Source organism: Lissotriton helveticus, chromosome 6 (genome assembly GCF_964261635.1).
Source record: "Lissotriton helveticus chromosome 6, aLisHel1.1, whole genome shotgun sequence".
Taxonomy (NCBI): domain Eukaryota; kingdom Metazoa; phylum Chordata; class Amphibia; order Caudata; family Salamandridae; genus Lissotriton; species Lissotriton helveticus.
This window is the reverse complement of record NC_136067.1, coordinates 931,917,782-931,942,744: the sequence shown is the minus strand read 5'-3', so window position 1 is coordinate 931,942,744 and position 24,963 is coordinate 931,917,782. Positions and strand designations below refer to the sequence as shown.

The window sequence follows — 24,963 nt, the reverse complement described above, 5'->3', positions numbered from 1 at the left end:
TGGTAGAAACATGGGTGTTACAGAATCCTGGGGCATAGAAATAGACAAGGGTTTCAGTGCGCCTCCCTCCTCTAAGGTCTAACCCACTGAACAATTGAGGACCCCTCCTAAGTTCTCTGCTTTGGACTTCTCTGTTGCCTTGTGGATCTGCTTGATCAGACGTTTTCTTTAATGTTTTCTGTAATGCTTTTAAGAATTATTGTGAATTAACCTTAAAATTCTTGCTCACTGTCGCCGGGTAATAATCACTTGCACCAATGCACCACCTTTTACTTCCTTTTCCCTCCCCTAACCCTACCACTCCAATATGGCCGCCGCACTGAAACCCTTGTCTATTTCTATGCCCCAGGATTCTGTAACACCCATGTTTCTACCAGCCAATCAGAACCCTACCACTCCAATATGGCCGTCGCACTGAAACCCTTGTCTATTTCTATGCCCCAGGATTCTGTAACACCCATGTTTCTACCAGCCAATCAGAATCCTTCCAGTCCTTCAAATTCCCTCCCCCAGCACTCCCCTCGAGGAAACCAGGAAACAGATTCCACTACCGACTGAACCGGTAAGTCTAGCGATGTGTGGCTCTCTCCCTCCCGACCCTCCACCACGCTGTAATCCCTAAATGACCTGTTTTCCCTGCAGGTCTTCTCCTGGTACAGGGGATTTTAATCAATGAAGCGCGGCCCACCTCAATAGCGCCCGATTCTGGTAAGAGCCCCACTGCGCCCGCTTCTAACCCTTGTGAACCCCTTTTTGTTCCCCGTTTGCTCTAATTTTGTCCTCCTTGACTTACAGGGCTGCTTCCCCAGGCTATCAATTTCTTAGCCCTTGCCCGTGCCGATCGGGGTAACCTTTTTCCTTCCCCCCCCCCCCCCCCCCGGTAAGCATTCCCTCACAATTCCCCCACTGCGCCGTGTCTACTATCAGGTATAATTCGGAATCCCGCCGAATGTTTAGTATAAATGTTCCTTGTCACACCGTATGCGTACTCCTCCACTGCGCCTTGAATCTCCATGCCGCATGCAGTCTAGTGTAATTATCACCTCATACTCGGACTTGCCCAACGTGAACCCGCTGTACACACCACTCTGCTAAATCCGAATGATTCACCTTCTGCACGGTTTGCTTTTTAAACTATGTCATGAATGCGCCGCCAAAACTGCCGGTTTTTAAACTAAAGAGGTATCTCCAACACAGATGTACACTGCCTGGCCCAGCTTCCCCACTTATTTTAAATCACTCTCCCACCCTATCACTAGCATACGCGGTCTACACCCTGATCTGCAACTTCACAGAAAACAGGTTCACCATTCACTCAAGTCACTTGGAAATATGCCAATAATATGCTTTAAATGTTCATAAATTAAATGTATATATACTTTCTCTTTCCCTCCCTTCTCTAGGCATTAGAGGCTTATAATGTTAAAGGCAAATATAAATGTCCTGATGATGGTCTCCATGACTAAGTAGTGGGACCGAAACGCCGTCGACTCATTGTACACCATATACAAATGCTTGATTTATATGTTATATGTAATGGTGTTTAACTGTTATTTCTGTACACTCAATACTTTACAGAAATCGCTGCTTTTGCATTGGAAAGCCCTGCTCTTTTCCTCTGTTTACCTTTTGTACTGATCTGACTGTGTTTGGGTACAGGCTTTTGCCCCCACACTGGTGATTTGTTGAAGGTATTCCTGTGTATGAAATATTTCAATTGAGTAAAAATTGAAGACCTCTGTCCGGCTGGACATGTCGACCCAAATATAGAACTGATTCAGTCTATATTCATTGCTTTGCATATAATTCTTTTGCATGGACCGTTAACAATTTCATATGCACATGGCTTATTATTATTCGGCTATATTTTTAAGAAAGATTAAATCTGAATAAAATTAACCAATCTCCAGGACAAATTAGTGTTACAACAGTACTAGATCTGATCCCAAGTTTTCCTTAGGCCAGTCTGAATAAAATCAGTGACGGTTAAGGAGGGGGTAGCTGCACACTTTTGAAGGTTTTTGGTTCCAGTCTTCCCTCTACATCAGCAAGTGGCTGCTGAAGCAGTCATCACCACTTCCAGACTATGCCGAACCTCCTAATCTTATTGGGTTTCACAATCAACGTGCCAAAAACACACCTGTCTTCTTCACAGATGTTCACTTCCATTGGAACTATTCTGGACATGGTGCAGTTTTGTGCCTTCCCCTCCTGAGCAGAGAGTCCAGGACATTTGGGCTATGATCCCCATGTTTCAGCTTCTGTCCAGGGTCTCATTGAGGATTATTCTGAGGCTACTGCGATTGTTGGCCTCCTGCATCTTTCTGGCCATTCATTGCTGATGACATATGCATGTCCTGTAATGGGATCTAGAGTACTAATGGGCACAGCATCAGGAGGATCCGTCTAATTCTGTCTAGATTTCACAGTAGACTGCAAAAGAGCTCCAATGGTCACTGCTAGTCTGTGACTGGGTAAGCGGCAGATCCCAGTCCTTACCATACCTAGAGTTGGCACTGATGATGGATGTATCACTACTGGGTTGGGACACTGATCTAGGAAAGGTAGAGGTCAGAGGCATCTGGTCTTTGATGGGCGCATGGCTCTGCATCAACCCGTCGGAGCTGCGGGCTATCCTTTTGGCGTTGAAAGCTTTCCTGCCATCCATCAAAGAGAGTTTGGTACACATGCTTACGAATAATACCACCACCATTTGATACTGCAGCAAACAAGGCAGGGCCATGGACTCTGTATCGGTAGGCACTAAGCCTCTGAAAGTGGTTGGATAACTGGGGAACTGTCCTAGTGGAGCCCCACTTCGAGTGCTCTCTAAACTCCACAGCGGACAAATTCAGACATTTATGCCCAATGGATCATGAACGGCTGCTACATCCTTACATGGTAAAGGGTATCTTCTCAGAATGGGGACAACCTTGTCTTGATCTATTCACCACTGCCGAGAATGGGCATTGTCAACATTTTTACATTTTGGAATTCCCAAGATGGCTCTCTCTCGGAGATGCATTCCACCTGGCATGGAACTCAGGACTCCTGTACGCCTTCCAGACACTACCACAGCTGCTCAGAGTTCAGAAGAAGTTCAGGACAGACAGGTCCCAAAGTAATCCTATTGGCACTGGATTGGACAAATTGTGTGTTACCCAGAACTCCTAGGCATAAGTATCTAGCCTTTGATCAGATTGTTGCTTCAGGAGGAACGTCTATAGCAGCAGCAGAGCAGGATCCTGTATCTGGGCCTGCACAATCTTCATCTCCTTGTTCGGAGATTGGGTTGCAAAAGTTGACTGCATTGAACCCCAAGTCAATGATGGTATTCTAGCAGTTGGTGCCCCTCCACAAAATGGTGTGTAAGGGACCATGTGTACCAAACCTTTACTGAACCGCATCACAATAGGTGATTTAAACAAGGTTGGTCTGGAAAACGCAGAGAGTAAAAGGGCTGACAACTAACCTTCAAAGAATCCCACTGCAAGACTTTTCTGGGCCACAGTTAAAACAAACACCAAAATATCTGGCAGTTTAGCTTGCAGGGGGTCAGTATTGTGGACCCCACACCCGGCTACAAATTTGTTCCAGGACCCTGCATAAATAGATTTTGTGGAAGGACCCATGGCTTGAAAGGAGAACATCCACAACCTCAGAAGGTAGTTAAAAATGCAGTCAACTGCCCCTCTACATCTCCACGCACGGATTTGTAGATTGTTCAGGTTTGCATTCAGAACCCTGCCCTGCTGCTGTGACAGTAGATTAATCAGAAGCGGTACCCTGATCGCAGGACAAATGCCCATGCCCAGAAGTTATTGATAACTCACTCTCATAGCCCCATCCAGAGCCACTGGGATAACTTGCACCTGGCCGCTCCAAATGCAAGAGTCTTACCAGTAAGTAATCTGTTTACTATTTAGACTGGAACTCTCTCCCCTCACAGCTGAGACTGCATTCCAACAGGATTATCTTCAGGAAATAGGTTAAGACTTGGTTGTTTCCTAAATGCTCTTAAACAAACAAGTTTCTGGACCTGTATGAACTCACCTCAGTGCCAAGATGCCTCGGCAATCAAGCGCTTTATAAATGCATCGGTCAGTCAGTCAGTCAGTTGTGTGAGAATTAAATTAGTTTTTCCTTTTTAAAAGTAAAAACACTGGATATTTATTAAGAATGTGTGTGCACTTAGTGGTGTTCTTTACTTAAGCATTATGAAAAGATGTTGTATTTACAAAATATACTACCCCGGTTAGATATTCAATTTGTTATTCCAAGTGAGATAATTGTATTGTACTTGTACCCCTGCTTAACTTCATAGCTTAACCCTTAATGTAAGCCTCACCTTCTCATCCACAGCCACCCAGAAAGGTCAGCAGGGTTGGGGAAGGAGCAGAAATGTTCTTTCATAGACCCAGTGTACTCTTTGCTGGGGAACAGCTGCAATCTCAATGTAAATTTTGATTCTACTAGATTGTCTCTGCGGTAGAAAATACCTGGTACAATGCATGCCGGCAGTGCAAAAGACATTTCATTGTAAGGATCCAGAATGGGTAAACTGAGTTAGGGTACTGTCACGGACTATGTGCGCAAGGTCAAAATGATGAGAAATGGTCTTGTGCTGCATCTCCCCTCTGGCAGACAACCAACTGACACTGAGCTCTCCATCGGAAATCGAAATTCCTAGCTAGCTTGTTGGGTTGTAAAATGATGCAAAGTTGTTTTGCCCATTGATTTGTGAAGCTTTTATTTTTATTTAAAGATTTTATTTTGAGCGTGACTGAGAGAGAAAAAAATAGTTGTGCATACAGTACATGTCTCATCTGTAACGCAAGGAGTCATCAAGTCTTCAATAGACACAGCCATTCAGCCCACATCCCGGAGGCTGGGCGGCAAAGAGATAGCAAAAATAAGGGCACCGTATTCATGACAAGGCAGTAAACATGCCGAAAGTACAGTCAGATAAAGGAAAACATCATCATCACGCTCTTTTTCTGTTACTAGAACTAAAAGAAAAGACTTTCCCCCCCCCCCCCAAACTCTGCATCAGCGAAACCCAGGTATATACCGTCCATTCAGGTCTACAGGGCCCATCCGGGCATAAGTATCATATCCAAAACAAACACAGATCAATTAGGGAAAGCAAGAAATCACTCATTTACAGAGGGTGAACGGGCGGTATTAGGGCGACACTAGTTCAGCGCACATTCCTCATCACCACTCCCGCAGACCTCCTCCCCGGAGACCGACCCCAGTGGAGTGAACAGTTCAGCACTAGTGGCATCGGACTCACTGTCCACAAAGCCCACTGCACACATCGTATGCCACGCTAACAGGTCCTCCTGCAGTTTCTCATCTCTACGCGTATGTTGCATGTGCGTTTCCTCCGCGAGAGACCATTCCTTAAAGTCTCTAAGCCAGGATATCAGCTCCGGGCCCCGACTGCCCATCCAAGTGATGGCCACCCTGCGTCTTGCGAGCACCAATAGTAGCTGCAACAGCTTATAGGACAATTTACACTTTTTGGGCTTTGGTACCAGGGCCAACAGGCAATGTAGTGGATCCAAGGCGATCCGGAGTCCCGTAATCTGCCCAATGCGCTCAACTACCTGTCCCCAGAAGGTCGCTACTAGGGGGCACTCCCAGGCTAAATGGAAGAAGCCCGCCCCACTCTGTCCACATCTAGGGCAGTCGTCTCGTCGGTCAGTGGAGATGCGGTGTAAGGACACCGGGGTCATATAAGCTCGGTGCATAAAATTGAAGTGGATGAGCTTGAACCGCGCGTTACATGAAACCATACGGGTCAATGCGCCGATCCGTTTGCGCTGGTCGGGTTCCAGGGGGATCCCGAGATCCGTTTCCCACGCGGCCCAAGCCGGGGGGACCGGAGGATCCGAGTCCCTCCGCATCGCGGCATACAACAATGCAGTAAGCCGTCGGCCCCTGCCACAGGAAAGGAGAATATCAAGGGTGTGCGACATCGGAGGCGCCTCCGGGAACTGCGGCCAGGTCACTCGCGCCACGTCCTGCAGTCCCCTGTAATGTAGGTAATGTCCCTCCGTCAGGCCAAAGGCCTCCGTGGCCCGCTCGAAGCTCAGAAAGGAGTCATCCGGGTACAGGTCCGCCAACGTTTCACACCCCCCCTCCCTCCAGGAACGGTAGGACATGTGTTCTGCCATCCGCACTACAGGTGCCAGAATCCACACAGGCAATTCCCTATGAAAAGGGGCTCGCCGTAGTATTTTTTCAACAAACCGTTGCCAGATCATAGCAGCGTGTCTTACCACATAGGGTAAGGACCCATCCGCTCCTCGTCCCTGCATCAGTGCCATCTGGAGAGTCTCCTCATCAGCGCGTCCCGCCAAGAGGGCCAATTCCCAGTTAGCCGTGCCGGAGAACCAGCGCGCGGCTGGGTGGAGCTGCGCTGCGAAATAGTACAGGTCAAATCTCGGAGCCTCCAAACCTCCCTCCTCCCGACTCCGGACGATAGTACGCAAAGCAATCCTACTACGCTTACCCGCCCAGAGCAATGACGTAAGCAGTGAGTCAAGAGTGCGAAACAAGCTTGTCGGGATCGGGCACAGCGAATTCTGTAGGACGTACAGCAGTCGCGGGAGCATCACTATTTTAGCCACCGCCAATCGTCCCATGAGGGAGAGCGGAAGTGTGTTCCAGAACGAGATGGACTGCCGAAGGGACTGCACCACGCGCCCGGCATTGCGGGCCAGCAGTTGGTCGTCCGTCGGCGCCACCTGAATGCCCAGATACCGGAAGGCCTCCAGCTCCCAACGCAATCCCAGATTTGGGAGGTGCTCCCGCCGGTCGGGGCCATATCCCGCCAAGGGGAAAATGAGGGATTTAGCGGGATTAATCCGGAGACCCGAGGCCGCACCGAAGCGCTCCAATAGTTGCAGCAAAAGCAGCAGCGACTCAGTCGGGGAAGTGAGGTAAAATAGAGCATCATCCGCGTACAGGGAGACTACATTAACGGTGTCCCCCACCCTGATACCCCACCCTGCCAGTTCCATCCGCACCAGGACCGCCAAGGGCTCAATTGCCAAGGCAAAGAGCAGCGGCGAGAGGGGGCACCCCTGCCGTGTACCCCTGCCTAGGGGCCAGTCCTCTGATCGGGCCGCACCAAGGCGAACCCGGGCTCGAGGCGACCCATAAAGGATCCGGATCCAATTGCAATAGATGGGGCCCAAACCCACCATTCGAAGCACTTCCAGTAAATATCGTCAATCCACTGTGTCGAAGGCCTTGGCCAGATCTATGGACACCAGGACCTGGGGATCCTGTCTATCGCGTACTTCATGCATAATATGGTTCAACCGACGGAGGTTCATCGCAGTATTGCAACCGGGAATGAAGCCACATTGATCCTGATGCACAAGATGCGCCATGTGCGGTGCCAGACGATTCGCAAGCATTTTCGTGAGAAGATTCGCGTCCGTGTTAATGAGAGTAATGGGCCGATACGCTGCCGGGTCACAGCCGTCTCCCCCAGGTTTCAGAATCATGCACACCTCCCCTTGATTCATAGAGGGTGGGAGGGCGGCACTCTCTAGCGCTTCACCATAAACTTGCAGGAGCCGGGGGGCCAGGGCCTCTCCAAACGCCTGATAAAATTCCGGGGGAAACCCATCCCCACCAGGGGTCTTGGCCCGCGGCAAACTGGCCAGCGCGATCTTGAGCTCATGCAGGGACAAGGGCACCTCCAACTCCTTCGCCACCTCCTCCGATAAGGTCTGGAGGGGCAACCCCTGAAGGTGCGCCCGAGAGCCGGACTCTGTAACCGAGGGGTCTGCAGCATATACTGCCTGTAGATAGGCCCGTAGGACCCCCAGGATACCCGCCTCAGAATGTACAAGGCTCCCCGCAGGATTGCGCAGGGCAGCTATCCGTTCCGGGGCGAATTCCCTCCTAAGGATCCAGGCCAGCAGTCTCCCAGCCTTATCCCCTTCGCGGTGGAGTCGTTGACGATACTGGCCCAGAGTGTACTTATCAAGCCTAGTCAGTATGTCCTGGACCTCCTCCCTGGCCGACCTCTCCGTCTCCAGATCCGGATCATTTGGGTCCGAAAGAGCCTGACAGTCACGTAGGCGGCCTTCCGCCTTATCCAGGTCACGGAGCAGCTGTTTCCGGACGCCATAGGTCAGGCCCATGCATGCACCCCGGACCACCGCTTTCATGGCATCCCATTTGACCGCATAGGACAAGTCAGCCCCGTCCCAGTTCAACTCCAAATAGTCTGTAAGGGCTGTCTCCACATGGGCCCTGCCCACCGGGTCCTGCAACAAGTCCCCAGGCATTCTCCAAGTCCGAGGACGAGGCGGGCGGGCAAGCCACTGGGCCACGCACGTCACCGGGGAATGGTCCGACAAAAAACGGGCCTGGTGGGTGACCGTCAGGGAAAGGGACGCGTCCCTATTCGTAGCAAGGACCCTGTTTAGTCTGCTATGTGTGTTATGCGTCGGAGTGTAGCAGGTATACAATTTTTGTGAGGGATGGTGCTGTCGCCATACGTCAACAAGCGCCAAATTATCCATCACGACCCGAAGGTTCGCTGTCATGCGTGGTTTCGTGCCGGCCCAGGGGGGATGCCTATCCAACTCCGAGTCCAATACACAGTTAAAGTCCCCAAACCAAAGGAGGGGGGCATCTAGCTCCAAGACTAGGACATCCTGGAGCCGGGAGAAGAAGTCAGGGTCATCTACATTGGGCGCATATGAGTTCAAGATCGAGAAATCTCTGCCATCCAGTTTCGCCCGCAGTAGCAGTTACCTACCCTCTATATCAGCCTCCACATATTGGACCACAAAGGGTACCCCGGGGGCCACCCAGATCAAGACCCCCCTAGCATAGGTAGAGAAGGAGGAATGAAACATCTGACCCCTCCACTTTTTAGCCAATTTTTGAGCACCCCCATCCGTTAAATGTGTTTCCTGCAGACATGCGATGGCAACTCCGTGCCGGCGGAGGAAGGACAGGACCCTATGTCTTTTGGTGCAGGTGCCGAGCCCCCGCACGTTCCATGTCATTAACTTATAACCCATGACCTGTGTGGATGCCCTTCCGGGGCAGTAAGCGCATACCAGTGGGTTCCCCCGCTCGCGATCCTGAACTGAGCCTCGATGCCATCAACCATCAACCCCCAACACCCCTCCCAACCTCTGAAATCCCCAAACTCCATAACATCCCCAAAACACAACCCACCACCCCCTCCCACGAGCAAACAGGCAGTAAAAACAACAAAACATGCTACCTTGCCCTCCCCCTGCCGGTGCCAGGACGTGCACAGCCACCCCATCCGTTCCCAATCAACCCCCACACACACACCAACCCAACCGGTACTTCCCACCCACCCCCCTTCCAGCTCCCCGCTAGACCCTGACTAATATGGAAGAGTTTAGGCAAGAAGCTACAATAGAGCATGCAATTACCCCGGTCTAGAGTCTCCCTCATCTGGATGCAAGTCCTCCGCTCCATACAGTCATCTCCGGGAGCCAGCGGATCCCACCCGCCCATCAAAACATCAGCAAGGGCATCAAAGTTCCTCCCACCTCAAGGACAGCAATGTGGAGTAAACAAGTACCTCAGGATGAGACCGGCTGCGTTCTCGTCTCAGATAGTCCGGTCTCGGGAATCACCGGTGCCTCGGTGTCCGTGGTGGGCACCGTAGCCTGGAGAGTGTCCGGAACCAAAGTGTCCCCAGGGAGCGCCCCGCCCAAAGACTCCGGGCCCGCCTCCCCTCCGGGTGGTCCCAACAGGAGAACGCCATCCTCACCGACCATGATTCTAGGCTCTACAGGATCTATTGAGGCAGACCGGCGCCGTCGTCTCCCTCGGCGCCGTTTCTGAGGGCGGGTGCCCCATGTCTCCCGGGGACCCCCTCGTTCTCCCGGTGGCAGATCATCGCCGCGTATCTCGAGCCACTCCCAGACCTCTGCCGGGGATTCGAAAAAATGAGCACGACCTTGTGAGAGTACCTTGAGCTTAGCTGGGTACAAGAGCATATATTGCAGTTTCATTTCCCGGAGCTTCTGTTTTACGGCTAGGTAAGATTTCCGCTGCTCCTGAACCTGCTGGGTGTAGTCTGGATATATGGAGATGCGGCTGTTTTCAATAGTGAGATTGTCCGCTTCCCTCGCCGCCCTCAGTATACAGTCCCGGTCCTTATAGTTCAATATCTTAGCGATAAGCGCTCTCGGTGATTCCCCCGGGCGCGGAGGCGGCACCAGGGCCCTGTGCGCTCGCTCGATGACAAAGACGCTGGACAGTCCCTGTGGGCACAAGTGGGTCCGAATCCAAGTTTCCAGAAAACGTTCGGCGTTGCCCGCCTCCAATCGTTCCGGTACACCTAGGACCCTGATGTTACTACGGCGTGCCCTACCCTCCGCGTCCTCCGCTCTTCGTTCCAGGGCATGCGTCGCAGCTGTGAGGGTCGTCACCGTTTTCTTGAGGGAAGCCACCTCACCTTGGAGTTGCGTGATATTGCCCTCAGCGTCGGAGACCTTATCTGCCACCTTACGGAGGTCCGTGCGCAAGAGGTTGACATCAATAGAGACAGTCTCGATCTGCCTCTCAAGCGCAGTGTGGGAGCCCTGTATAGCCTTCAACAGTTCGGCTCTGGATGGTTCCGCCGGGCCCTCCGCACCCTCCTCCAGTCCAGTTTGACGGGTAATTCTTTGTGAGGGTAGCCTCTGGGTAGTGTACTGCGTGATCGTGTTGGGCTGGGTGGACTTCGACATCTTGTCCTTGCGCATCTCCGGAGGCCACAGGACTCAGCAATCCCTCTCCGGGAGGTTCCGAGAGTACGCGAGACTACTCGTATGCCCCGTCTCCTCACCTCAGGGCTCCAGGGAGTTCCTCAAGGATCAGCGGGACCCCAGGCCGCAGAAAGGCAGGACCACACACCCGCGCCGGAGTCGATGCTGACCACTCGTGCCCCCACCGGGTAGCGGCTATCACGGGGGCAAGAGAATCCGGCCGCCTGCCCAGCCACGGAGCAGTCAGGAGATGGACAGGCCCAGAGGCTCCAGGAGAGCGAGCAGAGGATGCACTCCTCCTTCGTTCCGTAAGCGGCGAGGTGCCTGTCCGGCAGGCCCACTCAAGGAGGAAGGATGTTGCGAGGCCACCGCCCGGTGATCAGGGAGGTCCGAATGCAGTGCCGAGCCCTCGAGAAGACCGGACCGCCAGTCAATCCCCCAGGCCCAGGAAGAGCGCCGCAGGTGCAGACAGAGGGTGATCAAGGAGCCCCCTCCTCACCAGACCACCGGAGGGGTTCAGGGGAATTAGCACTCTCCAGGGGGGCCGAGGCCTAGCAGCTGCGCAGGAAGACAACTCCACCAGGCGGCAATTCAGGAGGACACTGGAGGACGGCCCCCTGATTCCCTCCTTTTTATTTATATATATATATTGCTCGTTTTCTTTATATTTTGTGTCCCTTCTTTCATGTCCCTCCGACCAACCCGAAGGCGCTCCGCGGGGGGGGGGGAGCAGCACAACGCCGCTGCCGGGGTCCGCAAACCCCCGCCGCACACAGGCCTCAAGGCAGTTCACGGCCCGCTACGCCGCTGGCAAGATGGCGGCCCAACCCCGCAGGGCCTCAGCTACAAGGCACAGGGCCTCCCGTCAGGACACTCGGCCACTCCACCGCGGGCGGCACGTCAGCTGTCAGGCCCCGGTCCCAGGGGGATCTCCGGCAGTCGTTTCAGCCAGATAAAGACGCCTATTCAGGATAATTTGAAGGATTTTCGGGTCCGTCGGACGGGAGCTGGCGGAGCTCACGTCCTGCCAGCCATGGTGCCTGGCCACGCCCCTTTGTGAAGCTTTTATAAACTTAACTTTCATGAGCTTGACTGATGGTTGCACAGTTGTAATAAAAACAGAGGGAAATCTCGCACGGAGTGATTTGTGTGAGAAGTTTTACACACTTATTGCAAGAACAATCTTGCACTGGAAAAGTTTGTGAAATTGGTAACTGAGCAATCATTAAAAACTTTGCAAATTGTGAATTTACCAGTGAAGCAACCATATGTTTTGCTTGTGTGTACTTCTAGTGTTATTTTTCTTATAAAGATTAGAAAATTATGTGGCATGAGATTTGGATTTAATTTGTATTGTGGTTATTCACAATCGTGTTTCGGAAAAATAAGTGTGAATGTTGCATATCTATGTTATTATTATTGCAAATAACATCAGTTAAATATACATCAATGACTCCTACCTTCTTGAACCCAAACATGTATCTAGCCTCTATTGTGTAATGGAAGACCAGAGACAGTATAGAAACAAAAGATTTTCAGAGCGTATTCTGTTGTTTATGAAAGTGTTTTGTTATATCGGTGGTAGGCTGTCAACAAAAATGCACTTTTCCACTCATAAAGTTACTAAGTATATCCTAACTAACTGCAAATGGATTGCTGTGACTGTAAGTTATATTGCAACCGAGTATTTCTGGAGAAGTGCGTTGATTTTCTGTGTGTTATTTGTTATCAGCCAAGTATTTTGTCTGTCTGTACCTCTTTATGCTTCCATCCAACTCATTTAATCCCTTCCCTCTCTCTCATACATCATTTGCTTTGCTTCATTCTGAAGCTCTCTTGTCCTCAACGTGGATGCTCTCGCTTCCTTATCTGGTACCGGAAACTAAACCAGCCCTGGCACTAATGTTCAAACCAGCCTCACACTTCTAGTCAGTGCGATCTCTCTTGTGGGCTTTCATGGTTGGCTCATGGCAGCCCACCCAAGTCTGTAGTCCACTGGGAAAATCCCAGAGTGGTATAGTGGTAAGTCTGCCCCGGGCTCTAGCTGGGAATTTTGCTGTTTTACACCAATCTACATCACCGGTGGTGTCCACATGTTGTCATTTAGACACTTTTTTTTGTCTTTGGTGCCCCCCCCACACACACACACATATATAATTTCCATGTGCTCTGATTATAACTATATCTCTATTTTTGTTTTAATGTGGCTTCATTTAGATGTTATTAATTGATAACATAACTGGATACATCTATTTTTTACAGGAAAGAAGATATTTGACGTTAGAGCAAGCAAGAAGCAAAGGTTTATTCATAGATTGGGCTTCCACTGATCCAGCCGGTTAGTACCATGTATTTCCTACACATACTTTGTTAGACTTCTTATTCACATAAATATATCAGTCGTCCAACATACTACAATTATGCTAAAACCACTTACAATAAAAAGAGAAAACCTCTTGCTGTAAAAAACAAACAATATTACACTTAACATGGAATGACAAAGATAGTAGTTGCAACAATGCATTTGCTTATGGGAATGTACTTCTTCACCAGCGAGCTGGCACAGATCCATGTGCCAGATGTACGGACCAGATGTACAAACTCATATTCCTGCCACAAACCTGCAATTTAGTAAATCTCAGGGTTTGCGACACAAAAATGTGTTTTTCAAATGTACTAAACCAATTTAGGAATTCGGGAACATGTTACCAAATCGTGAAATGAGTTTATGATACCAGTAAGAATTGCTACATGGAAGGGGTGTGTTTAGGGCATCCCTTCCAAATAGCAATTCCTTATGGTATGTATTAGCATTACACAACCAAAATCCGATTTCAAATCTTTAATATTTTACCAACTTCTGAAGGGTAGTGCCCGTTTGCAAACTGGAATGGGACCGTAGGGGACCCCTCCCCTTAGTAATTTGTCACAAAATCTATTTTTGGGAGTAGACACTGCTCCATGGGACCACTGCCTACGGTTAAAAAATCGTTTACAACGTTTTTTTAAAAACACATCCCGTTTTTTCTTCAGAAAAACGTTATGCATTTTAAAAAAAATGCTTTATTTAAAAGCAACACCGACCTTTTGACACCAGCATGCAACCATCTCTGTGATTACAGCGAATAATAGTGGGTCGCAATTTGCAACTTACCTTATTAATATTCATGAGGTAGGCCGAATTGTGATTCACTGCTACTCAGTGTTTTGGAAATGGACCTATTAGTACATAGGTTGGTTTGCAAAATGCCACAGGAATTGCAAAAAGTCCGTTCCCAAATTTCGACCACTTTTTTCAAATCTTACTCTAGTACTTCTGACTTTAAGTCATTATGGAATATAGTATAGCATTACAGGTAACCTATGGCAATGAAGTTGTTGGAACAATTTGAATCAGCCTTCCTTGAACTTACTGTCACCATAACTGTAATCTTTACTTTAACACCTAACAATCCTCTTAGGTATAGCCGTAAGTTTAACCATAATGTTAACTTTTGCTTGTTTTTCAAGTTATTTGTAATCATGACCCTAAATCCAAATCTAATGCTTACTAGAATCTTTACCCTAACCCTGAGCCTGACATTAAAAACAACTCAAATGATATTCAAACTCTCTACCTTAATCCAGGGTTCTCCTAAGTCTGTTCTGAAGGGCCAGATGTATGCCAGATTTTTAAGATAACTATATTTATCTAAATAGAGATATGCTAAAAATCTGACATGGATCCGGTCCTCCAGGACTGACTTTGGAGAACCCTGCTTAATCTAACCACAACAAAAAAAGATCCATTTTATTTCAGTGGGTTAAATGCATTGGAATATCATGTCTGAACAATTCTTTCTGATGGTTTTCTCGTTCTGGATTGTTTTGTCATAAGATAGTCCTAACCACCGCTAGTTGGTTCTTGGGTGTATGGAGAATATTCCTTTCTGCAGAGACTGCACTTTAGAAACATAGGCGACTGAAAGTTAAAATGTTTGGAGGGTTGTGGAAACAAAATGCAATATCAAAGTCTATTCTTATTTGAACGCTATCCTTTTCTGTCTTATGTACACTACATGATGTGTGCTTTGTATTCTTTACAGTCCAACCTAAATTTCTTGGTACAAAAGTCTTTGAAGACTACGACTTGGAGAGGCTGGCGAGCTATATTGACTGGAAACCTTTCTTTGATGTTTGGCAGCTCCGTGGCAAATACCCCAACCGAGGATTTCCTAAAATTTTCAACGACAATACAGTGGGTGAGTGAATGTGGCTCTATACCGTTTAACAACTTGTATTTTTTTTCTAAAAAAAAAAAAATGGAAAGTACCACCCTATGGAAAACAATACACATTTAAATCGGGTTTTTATTGAATTATAGGATCATTCAGAGGGTAGTGCTGCTGTTGAATGAAATGGGGACTCTCGAAACCACAGAGGGTCCAGAGAGGCTTGGACCCCAAAGTTACACATTCTGAGGCCTCGAGTTGACATCTTATTCCCCTCACCAATTGCTTTACCTACAGAAAGGAACTGGAATGTCATTTGCAGGGAGTTTATCATGAAAAGTTACTGTGCAACATTGCTGTCACTCACCTTACATGTGCATGCACATAGCCCCACTGGGTGCAAATAGACTGATGCAGACAGTCTCCGCTCCATGTTACACCTGAACAGCACTCAACCCCTTTATTTCATCATTCTGCCTTCATTTGGATTAGTGCTCTCCAACAGCTATACTGTATAGCTTGGGTTTTATGAAGCTGAGCACTACTGCTCAAGTGGATATGGCATAACGGCCAGATCCACTGACTTTAGACCTGGGGAACCAGGATCGAGTTTGTGAATCAGCTCAGCATCCTGGGATTCTGGGCAAATCACCTAGGGCCACATGTACAAAACGTTTTAGCGGTTGCAAATGGAGAATGTGGCCATTTGCAATCGCTAAATAGCCTTTTGACATGTTCGTACCCTATTTTGTGTATCAGAAACCTATTACCAAATCGCAAAATAAGGTTTGCGAGTCATTATTAGGAAGGGTATTGTTAAGGGCGTCCTTTCCTAACAGCAAGTCCCAGTGAGATGTATGAATGTTTTTTAACCGGAATTTTAACCATTCGCGTTTTAATGCCTGCTTCAAGTAGATGGTAAGCCAGCCGCAAACAGGAAGGGTTCCCCAAAGAACCCCTTCCCTTTTGTGAATGGTTGCAAAGCCATATTTTAAGAGCAGGCAGTGGTCCCAGGGATTACTGCCTACTCTTAAAACTGAAACTTAATTGGTTCATTTTTCTTTTTTAAACGCACCTCCTTTTCCTTTAGGGAAAATAGGCAACATTTAAAAAAACAAAAAAACATTGCTTTATTTAAAAGCAAACACAGACACGGTGGTCTAGTGTCCCCAGCAGACCATCATCCCTGTGTTTTCACGATTTCCAATGGGTCGCAAATTGCGACTGACTTCATGAATATTAATGAGGTAGGTCAATTGCGACCCCATTAGGAATCGCTAAATGTGGCTGAGATACGTTAGTATATCGCATTTTGTGACTTCCTAATTGAGAGTCAGAAGAAGGCACAATTAGGAACTCGCAAAATCTAGTGGTCTTACATTTAGCCCTTAATCTCCCTGTGCCTAAAAATACAAAAAGGAATGTATCGCTGTATAATATAACTGGTGATCATGTAGAGCGTTCCAAAACCTTTGTGTCAAGTTTGCACTATATAAAACTGCAAAATATAAATAAATGAAAATAATAGGTTCTGTGTGTGCAATAATCAACTCTGATGCTTACTGGGTGATAAAGCCTGGATGGGCAATAATACTTATTGAAAGTTTTCTATTATTGAATGAATTCCAAATTATGTACATCTGTTAAAAAAACTTACAAAAAAAGAAATGTTCCTAAAAACATCATAAAATGATACATTTGCGCAAAATTAGTGAACCGTGTAATTTCGGAATAGAAAATATGATCAGTAATACATTCAAATGTATATTCATGCATTATTCTCCTATAATAGCTGTGATCTTAAATACTGCTGTGAAAGACTTGGAAACTGTGAATGTGATAAAAGAGGAATTTATCAAGAGAAGCAGCAGAAATGCTGCTGTACAATTACAGTGGCCCATTGTCAGTAACAATGGCTTTAGATATATCTTCCCAGGGACTTTATAAAACTTTAAAAAAAAAAGAAAATGTGCCTACACCCCTGAGATGAAAGTTCACCGCAAAGGCAAAGTATACCTAATTTCCCCACTCCTGTGCCCTTAGGAATACATAAACATTTTTGCAATATCCACAATCAGCCTAACAAGCACATTTCATTTGCAGGAGTTAAAGAACTCACTCTAAATACTGCTTCAGTCCTTTACAAGTTTTAATAAGTGCATGAACCCGTGCAAGCTTATTTATATAACTCTGTTGCTTTGAATTCTTGGGAAAGAGGGGGGAGAAGCAAGGTGTCCGTTTTACCCTTAAAGGATGGAAATATTTGTTCCTAATTTATGAAGATTTTAACGCAGCCTATGTAGTCTGTAGTTGCCCTAATATATTGCAGTCATGGAATAGCATTGGGTAGACCCAGGGCTAGCACATAACTTTTCTTGATTTAATCATTTGAATTCAGTGTATTATTTTTCACTACTGAATTCCATAGAATAACAATGAAAAACAAAATATAAAATGGGTAGTAAAACTAAATGTGCATACGTAAGTGTAGAGAGGACATCCTAAGCATTGACATGTTCACGGTAAATAAGAGGGTTTCTTTCATATGTTTAACTCGAAATTAGGGAGATGCTGAAAGGTTGAAAAGAGCTTTGGCCAAGAGAGAAATTGCAGAAGGGGAAAAATGGCACTGGCTGAAGAGCTGAGGTTTCAAATTGGTGAGTAAGGTAGCCTGATACACAAGACGAAATGCCTGAGAGTTTCAGATCCAAAGGAATTGGTAATCGCCAACTGAAGAGGTATATAGGGGGATGTAAGAAACAGAGGTTATTTGTGGGAACGAAACCAGTGGTTGCAATATAAAATTGCACATGTGATTTACTCCAGAATCAAGTCTGGCTTACTCTTGAATTCATAGGCATATGGTTGGCTAACCGATTGAAAACTCCGGGTATCAGAGCAAAGCTTTTTGTTGACAAGTTTAGTGGTTCATATAAATTGCAGTAACTCAGGGCTATATGTATCTAGCTTTTTTGCATTCGCAAATGAGCTATTTGCAAAATCGGACATTTTGCGACCATAAAAAAGCATTTTGGTATGTTTCAAACCCAAACTGCGAATCACAACACGTTACCGAATTGCATTTTGGGTTTGCAACCAAATACTGCTTTGATATTTGGAAGGGGTGTCACTTCCATATACCGAATCAAATAGAATGTATTAATACTTTGTGACCCAATTCCGGTTGCAAAACAATAATAATTTACTGACTACAAACATGTGTGGTAACCTATTCACAACGGGAAGGAATCCCCTGGGCCACGGCCAGTAGCGGCCGGCATTGCTCATGTGTGGGGGGCGGGCGCATGTGTGAGATTTGCAGGGGGTGGAGGGGGGAATGGGGGAAATAAAAAAAAATATATATAATATAATTAAACTTACCTTTCCGCCCAGCCCCGCATCTTCTCGGCTTCTGCTTTCCTGCCTCCAACAGGAACAGGAAGCAGGCTCCCTCCCCAAAGCCAATCACAGTGCTGCAAGCAGCGTTGTGATTGGTCAGGACGCCGCCCATTCAGGGGCCAATGAGGTGACCATGCTCTCCATGCAGAAGAAGGGGTATGCATGGAGAAGGGGTAAAGTGCACATGACTGGTTTGGGCGGCCTGAGAGGGTCCGAGGGGGCAGACCAAACAATCTTTACACACTCAGGAGCGGGCATACCATTACTCCCCTGATCAAAGAGCAGAGCAGCCCCGCCCTCCTGCAGTGCGCAAAGCAAACATAAAATGTTTGGCTTTCTCGCACTGCAAGAAAGCAGTAGGGCGACGCTCCTCCGCCTTCGTAGAGGAGCTCCCCCTGGCCACGGCGCATTTAAAAAAAAAAAAAATAACTGTCACAGACACGGTGGACTGCTAACCCAAGCAGGCCACCATCCCTGTGATGGCGCAGATACCGAGTGAGTCGCAATTGCGATCTACCTCATTAATATTCTTGAGGTAGGACTATTTGCACCCCACTTGGAAACGCTATATTAAAATAAAAAGTTTCATACATTAGTAATTGCAATTTATAAATTGCAATTTGGTAAAAATGGCATCTTAGAAATGGCAGTTACTAATCTTAATACATATGGCCCCAAATTCCGTTATTAACTTCTGTAATAGAGTACAGTGCCCAATTTCTATTTAAATTAAAATGGTGTTGCCACAAGAGAAGATGTAGCTAAAGGTGCATTTTACCAGACCAAAATTAATTGAAATGTATCTTTGAACTTTAACCCTCCTGCTCTTGCTAGGGTTATGGATTGATAAGGACAATGCAGTTGAAATAGGGTGTTAATCTGTTTTTTCTTAAACATGCAAACATTTGCAGAATGGTTAATGTTTAACATTTCATGGCAATACATTGATTTGGGTGCTTGCATTAAAACCATTCAACATTGTTTTCATCCATAGGAGAAGAAGCGAAGAGGGTTTACAACGATGCCCAAAACATGCTCAAGACTTTGATTTGCCAAAAGAAGTTGAAAGCACGTGGCATCTTAGGGTTCTGGCCAGCTCAGAGTGTGCAAGATGATATCTATTTGTACGGAGAAGATGCACAGCCACAATCTGCTGACCCGATTGCTAAATTTTATGGATTAAGACAACAGGTCTGATCAATTATTTCCACTTTTGAATAGTACTTTTTATTTTGTTTAAGATATATTTGACCTGTCATCAGTGTTCATATTGCTGTTATTATGGATGTAAATGCTCTCTGATCATGACTTATCTTTCTAATGCCAAAGCAAATATACTGTAATTTGATATCATTTCTGATAATACTAAAGTACAGTCATCACTGTCCTTTAGTATTATCACAGTGACCTGCGACTTCCATGTTCTTTCTACTTTAAATTCGTAAGCATCAGATAGTTAGGAACGGTTATGGCTAATGATGAAGTGATGCAATTTTTATTTCCAATGCTTCAGATCTGCTCTGTCTTGTCAAAACAAGCATGACTTTTGTTATTTGCATATCATAACAGTATTTTCATATTCCTGCCATCACCCAGATATGTCTGTAGGGATAGATAAGCATACATTTTCCCCTGCAAATATATATTAACTGATCTTTATAGCCAACATGTTTCCTATAGACTTGTTGCATGATAGCATCCCAAGCATGGTATATGAGATAGCTCTACCTCCGAAGACTCTCCTCTGTGCTGGGCAAAGCCAGGACCATCTTGGGCCAAGTAGTAGCAGTGTAGTGATACACCTAGGGTTGGGGTGACTTAACATTTGCTGATTTAATATACCTTTGCTGATACCTTGTTACTCAAAATTTTAAAATGAGTAACACCAAAAGCCCTACTATGCAGCAAACTAAGCTGAGAATATAGTACAGACTTAAATTTCTGAAAACTTAAGGATGGTTTTGCTGTAGAGCTGAAATTGAAAACAATATTGAGCTTTTTTCTGATGGATACCTCTAACGATAGATCCCTCAGCTTTAGAATATTCTCCTGGAGTTAGACTGGAACTTAAAACTTTTCATCTGATAAAGACATCTATCCACAGATTCCTTACCTTAGAATTTCCCAGGCGTCAGGCAGGATCAGGAGCACTTTTACTTGAGTAATACCCTTGTGTGCCGGTAGGTGGTGTTGGTCAGTTCCACGTGACGTCATCGGCGTCATCACCTATATAGGCGCCACCTCGGCGCGCTGATGTCCGTTCTCTTCTTTCCACGCCAGCTAGGTCAGATTCGTAAAGAGGGCTAACCTCTGTCACCTTTTGACATGCTTTCTTTGACGTTTTATCAACCATTTGTGGTGTGTAGGTTTTTTTCACTATGTCAAAGACATCTTCTGAATTCAAACTGTGCGGTGCCTGCCATCGCGCAATGCAGGTGATAGATCCACACTTAATTTGTCTCTAGTACCTGGAGCCCGACCAAGACTCGGAATTGTTCTCGGACTGCCGGGCCATGGCTCTGAAGGCTTTAAGGGAACGGGCCCTAAAGCTGCTTGTGGCCTGACGCTCGGCTCCACGCTAATCGCCCCGGAGGTTTCGTTCTTGGTCCCGATTGATAGGAAGGTGGAGGCATTGGTCTGGGAGTCTTCAGTCCTCGTCCTCCTGATCGAAGTCTTCAGGTCGGTCAGGTATGAGGCATAGGAAACATAAGAAGTCGAAGCGTACTTCAACTTCTACCTATCTACCGACCGATATGTTGGAGGAGTCTCAACGCTCTATGTCTCATTCTGTGGAACCTGCTCCGGGTCGGCTCCGCGCTGCCCAGCTTAAAGAATTCTATGATGCCTTGTGCCTCATATTTGGGCGACCTGACCCTCCCGGCGAGCCTTCCAGCAACGGAGGTTTCCCACCTACGGCTCTGACACCGGCCCTGATGCCCCCAATGGATCCGGGGGTTGATCTTGATCAGTGCCTGTGGTAGATCCATATCAGCGCTGTTCGTGCCATTGCGACCTTCTCACAAGGCCCCTGCGTTAAGACTCCAGCCGCCAACAGCACCCCATTCTCATTCCCGATGACCAACCGCCAGATTGGTGTCTACAGCACCCCTGTGTCCTAGGTCAGTTCCTCTGCCTTATTTTGAAAGGCTAGGATTGGAAGAAGATTGGGAGGGGCCGCTGGACTCTTTACAAGACCAGCGTAAGCATGCCATGGACTAGTATGAGGAATTGGGTGAAGCCAGTTGACTGGATACCTCACCAAATTCTGGCCTAATTTCTCCTACGGTGGCTACAGAAGAGGGAACTTCCTATGCTATGGTGGTGAGAAGGGCAGTTGAGGTCTTCGACCTTCAGCTCCCTCCAGTGGAAGTCAAGACGAACATCTTGAGAGAGGTCCTGCAGCCAGGTGTCTCCTCCTCAGAACCCCTCCTTTCTTTCAACGAAGCCTTGATTGATATCCTTCTGAGAACCTGCTCCAAGCCCAGCACAGAGGCTTCTGCGAATTGGACAATAGCCCGCCACCACCTCCATGCATCGAGTGACCCAAAATTCCTCACCAATCACCCTACCCCTGAGAGCTTGGTGATCCAAGCCTCTACCTCACAAGGTGCCTTCCCTTCCACACCCCCAGACAGGGAATCTCAGAGGCTGGATAGTGTGGGCAAGAAAATGTTTTCTTTCGCCAGTCTTACATTGCAGTCACTGAAAACTGTATGCCTATTGGGCTGTTAGGGCCACTCTTTGTGGATAATGGATTGCTCAAGTGCTGCCACAGGTTTCAAAGGAGGCCTGGGCAATTCTCTTCCAAGCAGTATCAGACTAGAGAGAGGAGGTAAAGTTCACCATTCGTTATGGACTTGACACCACCGACTCACTGGGCAGAGCGATGTCCTTGACGGCGGTTGTTCAACACCACTCCTAAACGAAAACTACTGGCTTTTCTGGGGATGTCCAGGCTTCCCTTATGGACATGCCATTTGATGGCACCTTCTCTTCAGATTGCAAAAAAATGAGAAGGTCCCCTTAAAACCAAAGGAATAGGACTCTATACAACTATATCAATAAAAAGAAATCCTTTGGAACATGTTCAAGGGCTAGCAGTATAACCTATATGTACCACTAGTCACTGAGTTCTCACTCACTTATTCAAATCTTTCATTCAGAGGCACAAAATATTCCCTATACACACATAGTGGCACCACGGTCTGAATCATTCGCATTCACATCACTCGTGGAGAAAAATTAGAACTGTATACCCATGGCCAACATTTTAGATGCACATTAAAAGCAGGGGTTATTATCTGATTGCAAATTTATTTCTGGATTAATCGATTTTGTGGCCATGGAAGTGGCTTTCAGCCATGCCAGCCATACCCTTACCACAAGACTGTGCAAGTTCAGCAACCTCTGCCCGCCCGAGGCCGCAACTCCTTTCGACCTGTGGGTTGGGTGGCTAGAGATCGAGTCAGTCCACTCCTCCCCCTGCAGCCTCCAAACATCCCTACTCCGATCATGGACGTATAGTTGGTGGCAGTATCAGCCATCACCTCCACCACTGGCAAAACATCACATCAGACAGGTGGGTTCTTCAGATAGTCCAAGAGGACTACTCCCTCCAGTTCGGGGATACCCCTCTCTCCATGCCTCCAACTTATGACTGTTTGTCGGAGAACTACTTGAACCTGTTAGGAGTAAGTCAGGACTCTCTTGGCCAAGGGAGCCATAGAGAGGGTTCCGGCGCCAGAAGTAGGGTGTGGTTGCTATTCAAACTACTTTCTGGTCCCAAAAAAAGGCAAGGGCCTTCATCCTATTCTAGATCTGCGAGCCCTCAACGACTTCCTCACAAAAGGAAACATTAAAAATGCTCATTCTGGCTCAGGTATTGTCTGCCCTAGACCCTGGGCTCTGGATGGTAGCATTGGACTTGCAAGGCGCCTATTTTCACATTCCTATACTGCCTGACCCTCAGCATTATCTGCAGTTCACTGTAGGCCACAAGCTGTTCCAGTTCACAGTGCTCCCCTTTGGCCTTACTAACACCCTTGGAGTGTTCACTAATGTGAAGGCAGTGGTCGCAGCTCATCTGCGCAGATCAGAGTTGCCAGTCTTCCCCTAGCTCGACGACTGGCTATTGAAGGCTAGTTTGCTCCAGGCTGCCCTCTTCCAACTCCAGACTACGGCGAACCTCCTGCTTTGCTAGGGTTCACTATCAATGTACCAAAGTCACACCTGACTCCTTCTCAGATGCTTCCTTTCATCGGAGATGTGCAGTTTCAGGCCTATCTCCCAAGTGGCGAGTTCAGGCTATTCAGACTGATACCGATGTTTCAGCTTCTATCCTGGATTTTGGTGAGACTGACTCTAAGGCTGCTGGGCCTCATGGCCTCCTGCATCCTGCTAGTGACACATGCTATATGGCCTATGTGGTCTCTGCAGTGGGATCTAAAATTCCATTGGGCACAGCATCAGGGAAATCTCTCCGACATGGTCCAGATCTCGAAGAGAACTGCACAGGACCTGCAGTGGTGGCTCACCAATTGTGATTGGGTCAGAGGCAGACCCCTCTCCCTTCTCTAACCAGATCACACAATAGTGAAAGATGCTTTACTCCTGGGATGAGGCGTCCTTCTGGGAGAAGTGGAGATCAGAAGACTCTGGTCTCTGGCGGAATCCAGACTCTACATCAACTTGCTTGAGCTCTGAGCGATTTGCATGGCATTGAAAGCTTTTCTTCCATCCATCAGGGGAAAGCTGGTTCAGGTGTTTAGTGACAACACCACCGCCATGTGGTACTGCAACAAACAGGGTGGGTCAGGCACCCTCTGTCAAGAGTCCCTCCGTCTCTGGACATGGCTAGAACAGCAGGGCATATCCCTGGTGGTTCAACACCTGGCTGGTTCCCTGAATGCCAGGGCAGAAGAATTCAGCCATCGCTGCCTAGCAGATCGCAAATGGCATCTCCATCCAGAGATGGCATAAGGTCTCTTTCAGAGGTGGGGAGAGCCTTGGTTAGATCTGTTCACCTCCACCAAGAACAAGCAATGTCAGTAGTTATGCACAATGGAATTTCCAAGGCAGCACTCGCTCGGCGACGCTTTTTGTCTCGAGTGGAGCTCAGGCCTCCTGTACGCCTTTTCACCAATTCCACTCCTGTCCAGAGTGCTCAAGAAGATCAGGAGTGACTGGGCCCAAGACATTGTTGTGGCTCCGGACTGGGCACGGAAAGTCTTGTATCCCAAGATTCTCCAACTCCGCATCAATCATCCTATCAGGCTGCCCCTAAATGAGGATCTTATCTTTCTGCTTCCCTCTCTCAAGTCCTTCTCTTTATTTTGACCCTTGCCCAGCAGGGCTGTTCTCTGGGCACTCTCAAAGGGTATCTTTTGGCCCTGTCTTCCTTCTTGAAGCTACCAGATCAACCCTCTTAGTTTAAATTCCCTATTGTAAATTGATTTCTTAAAGATCTGCACATATCTTCTCACCTGCCCCATTTACCATGCCTCAGTGGGACCTTATTTTGGTTCTTACCTTCCTCGTGTGTGCTCCGTTCAAACAGCCCAGTCTGGCTGCTTACCATCAAA

General features: G+C 47.4%; 1 protein-coding gene across 1 annotated transcript in view; it reads left to right on the top strand.

Moving 5' to 3' along the window:
• The window catches only part of MTR (5-methyltetrahydrofolate-homocysteine methyltransferase), a 454,402-nt gene that overhangs the window by 353,214 nt on the left and 76,225 nt on the right, over positions 1-24,963 (top strand). Inside the window, exons 27-29 of the mRNA XM_078648574.1 lie at positions 13,035-13,110; positions 14,858-15,013; positions 19,377-19,573. Coding sequence (XP_078504700.1) covers positions 13,035-13,110; positions 14,858-15,013; positions 19,377-19,573 — 429 coding nt within the window. The remainder of the gene's footprint in view (positions 1-13,034; positions 13,111-14,857; positions 15,014-19,376; positions 19,574-24,963) is intronic.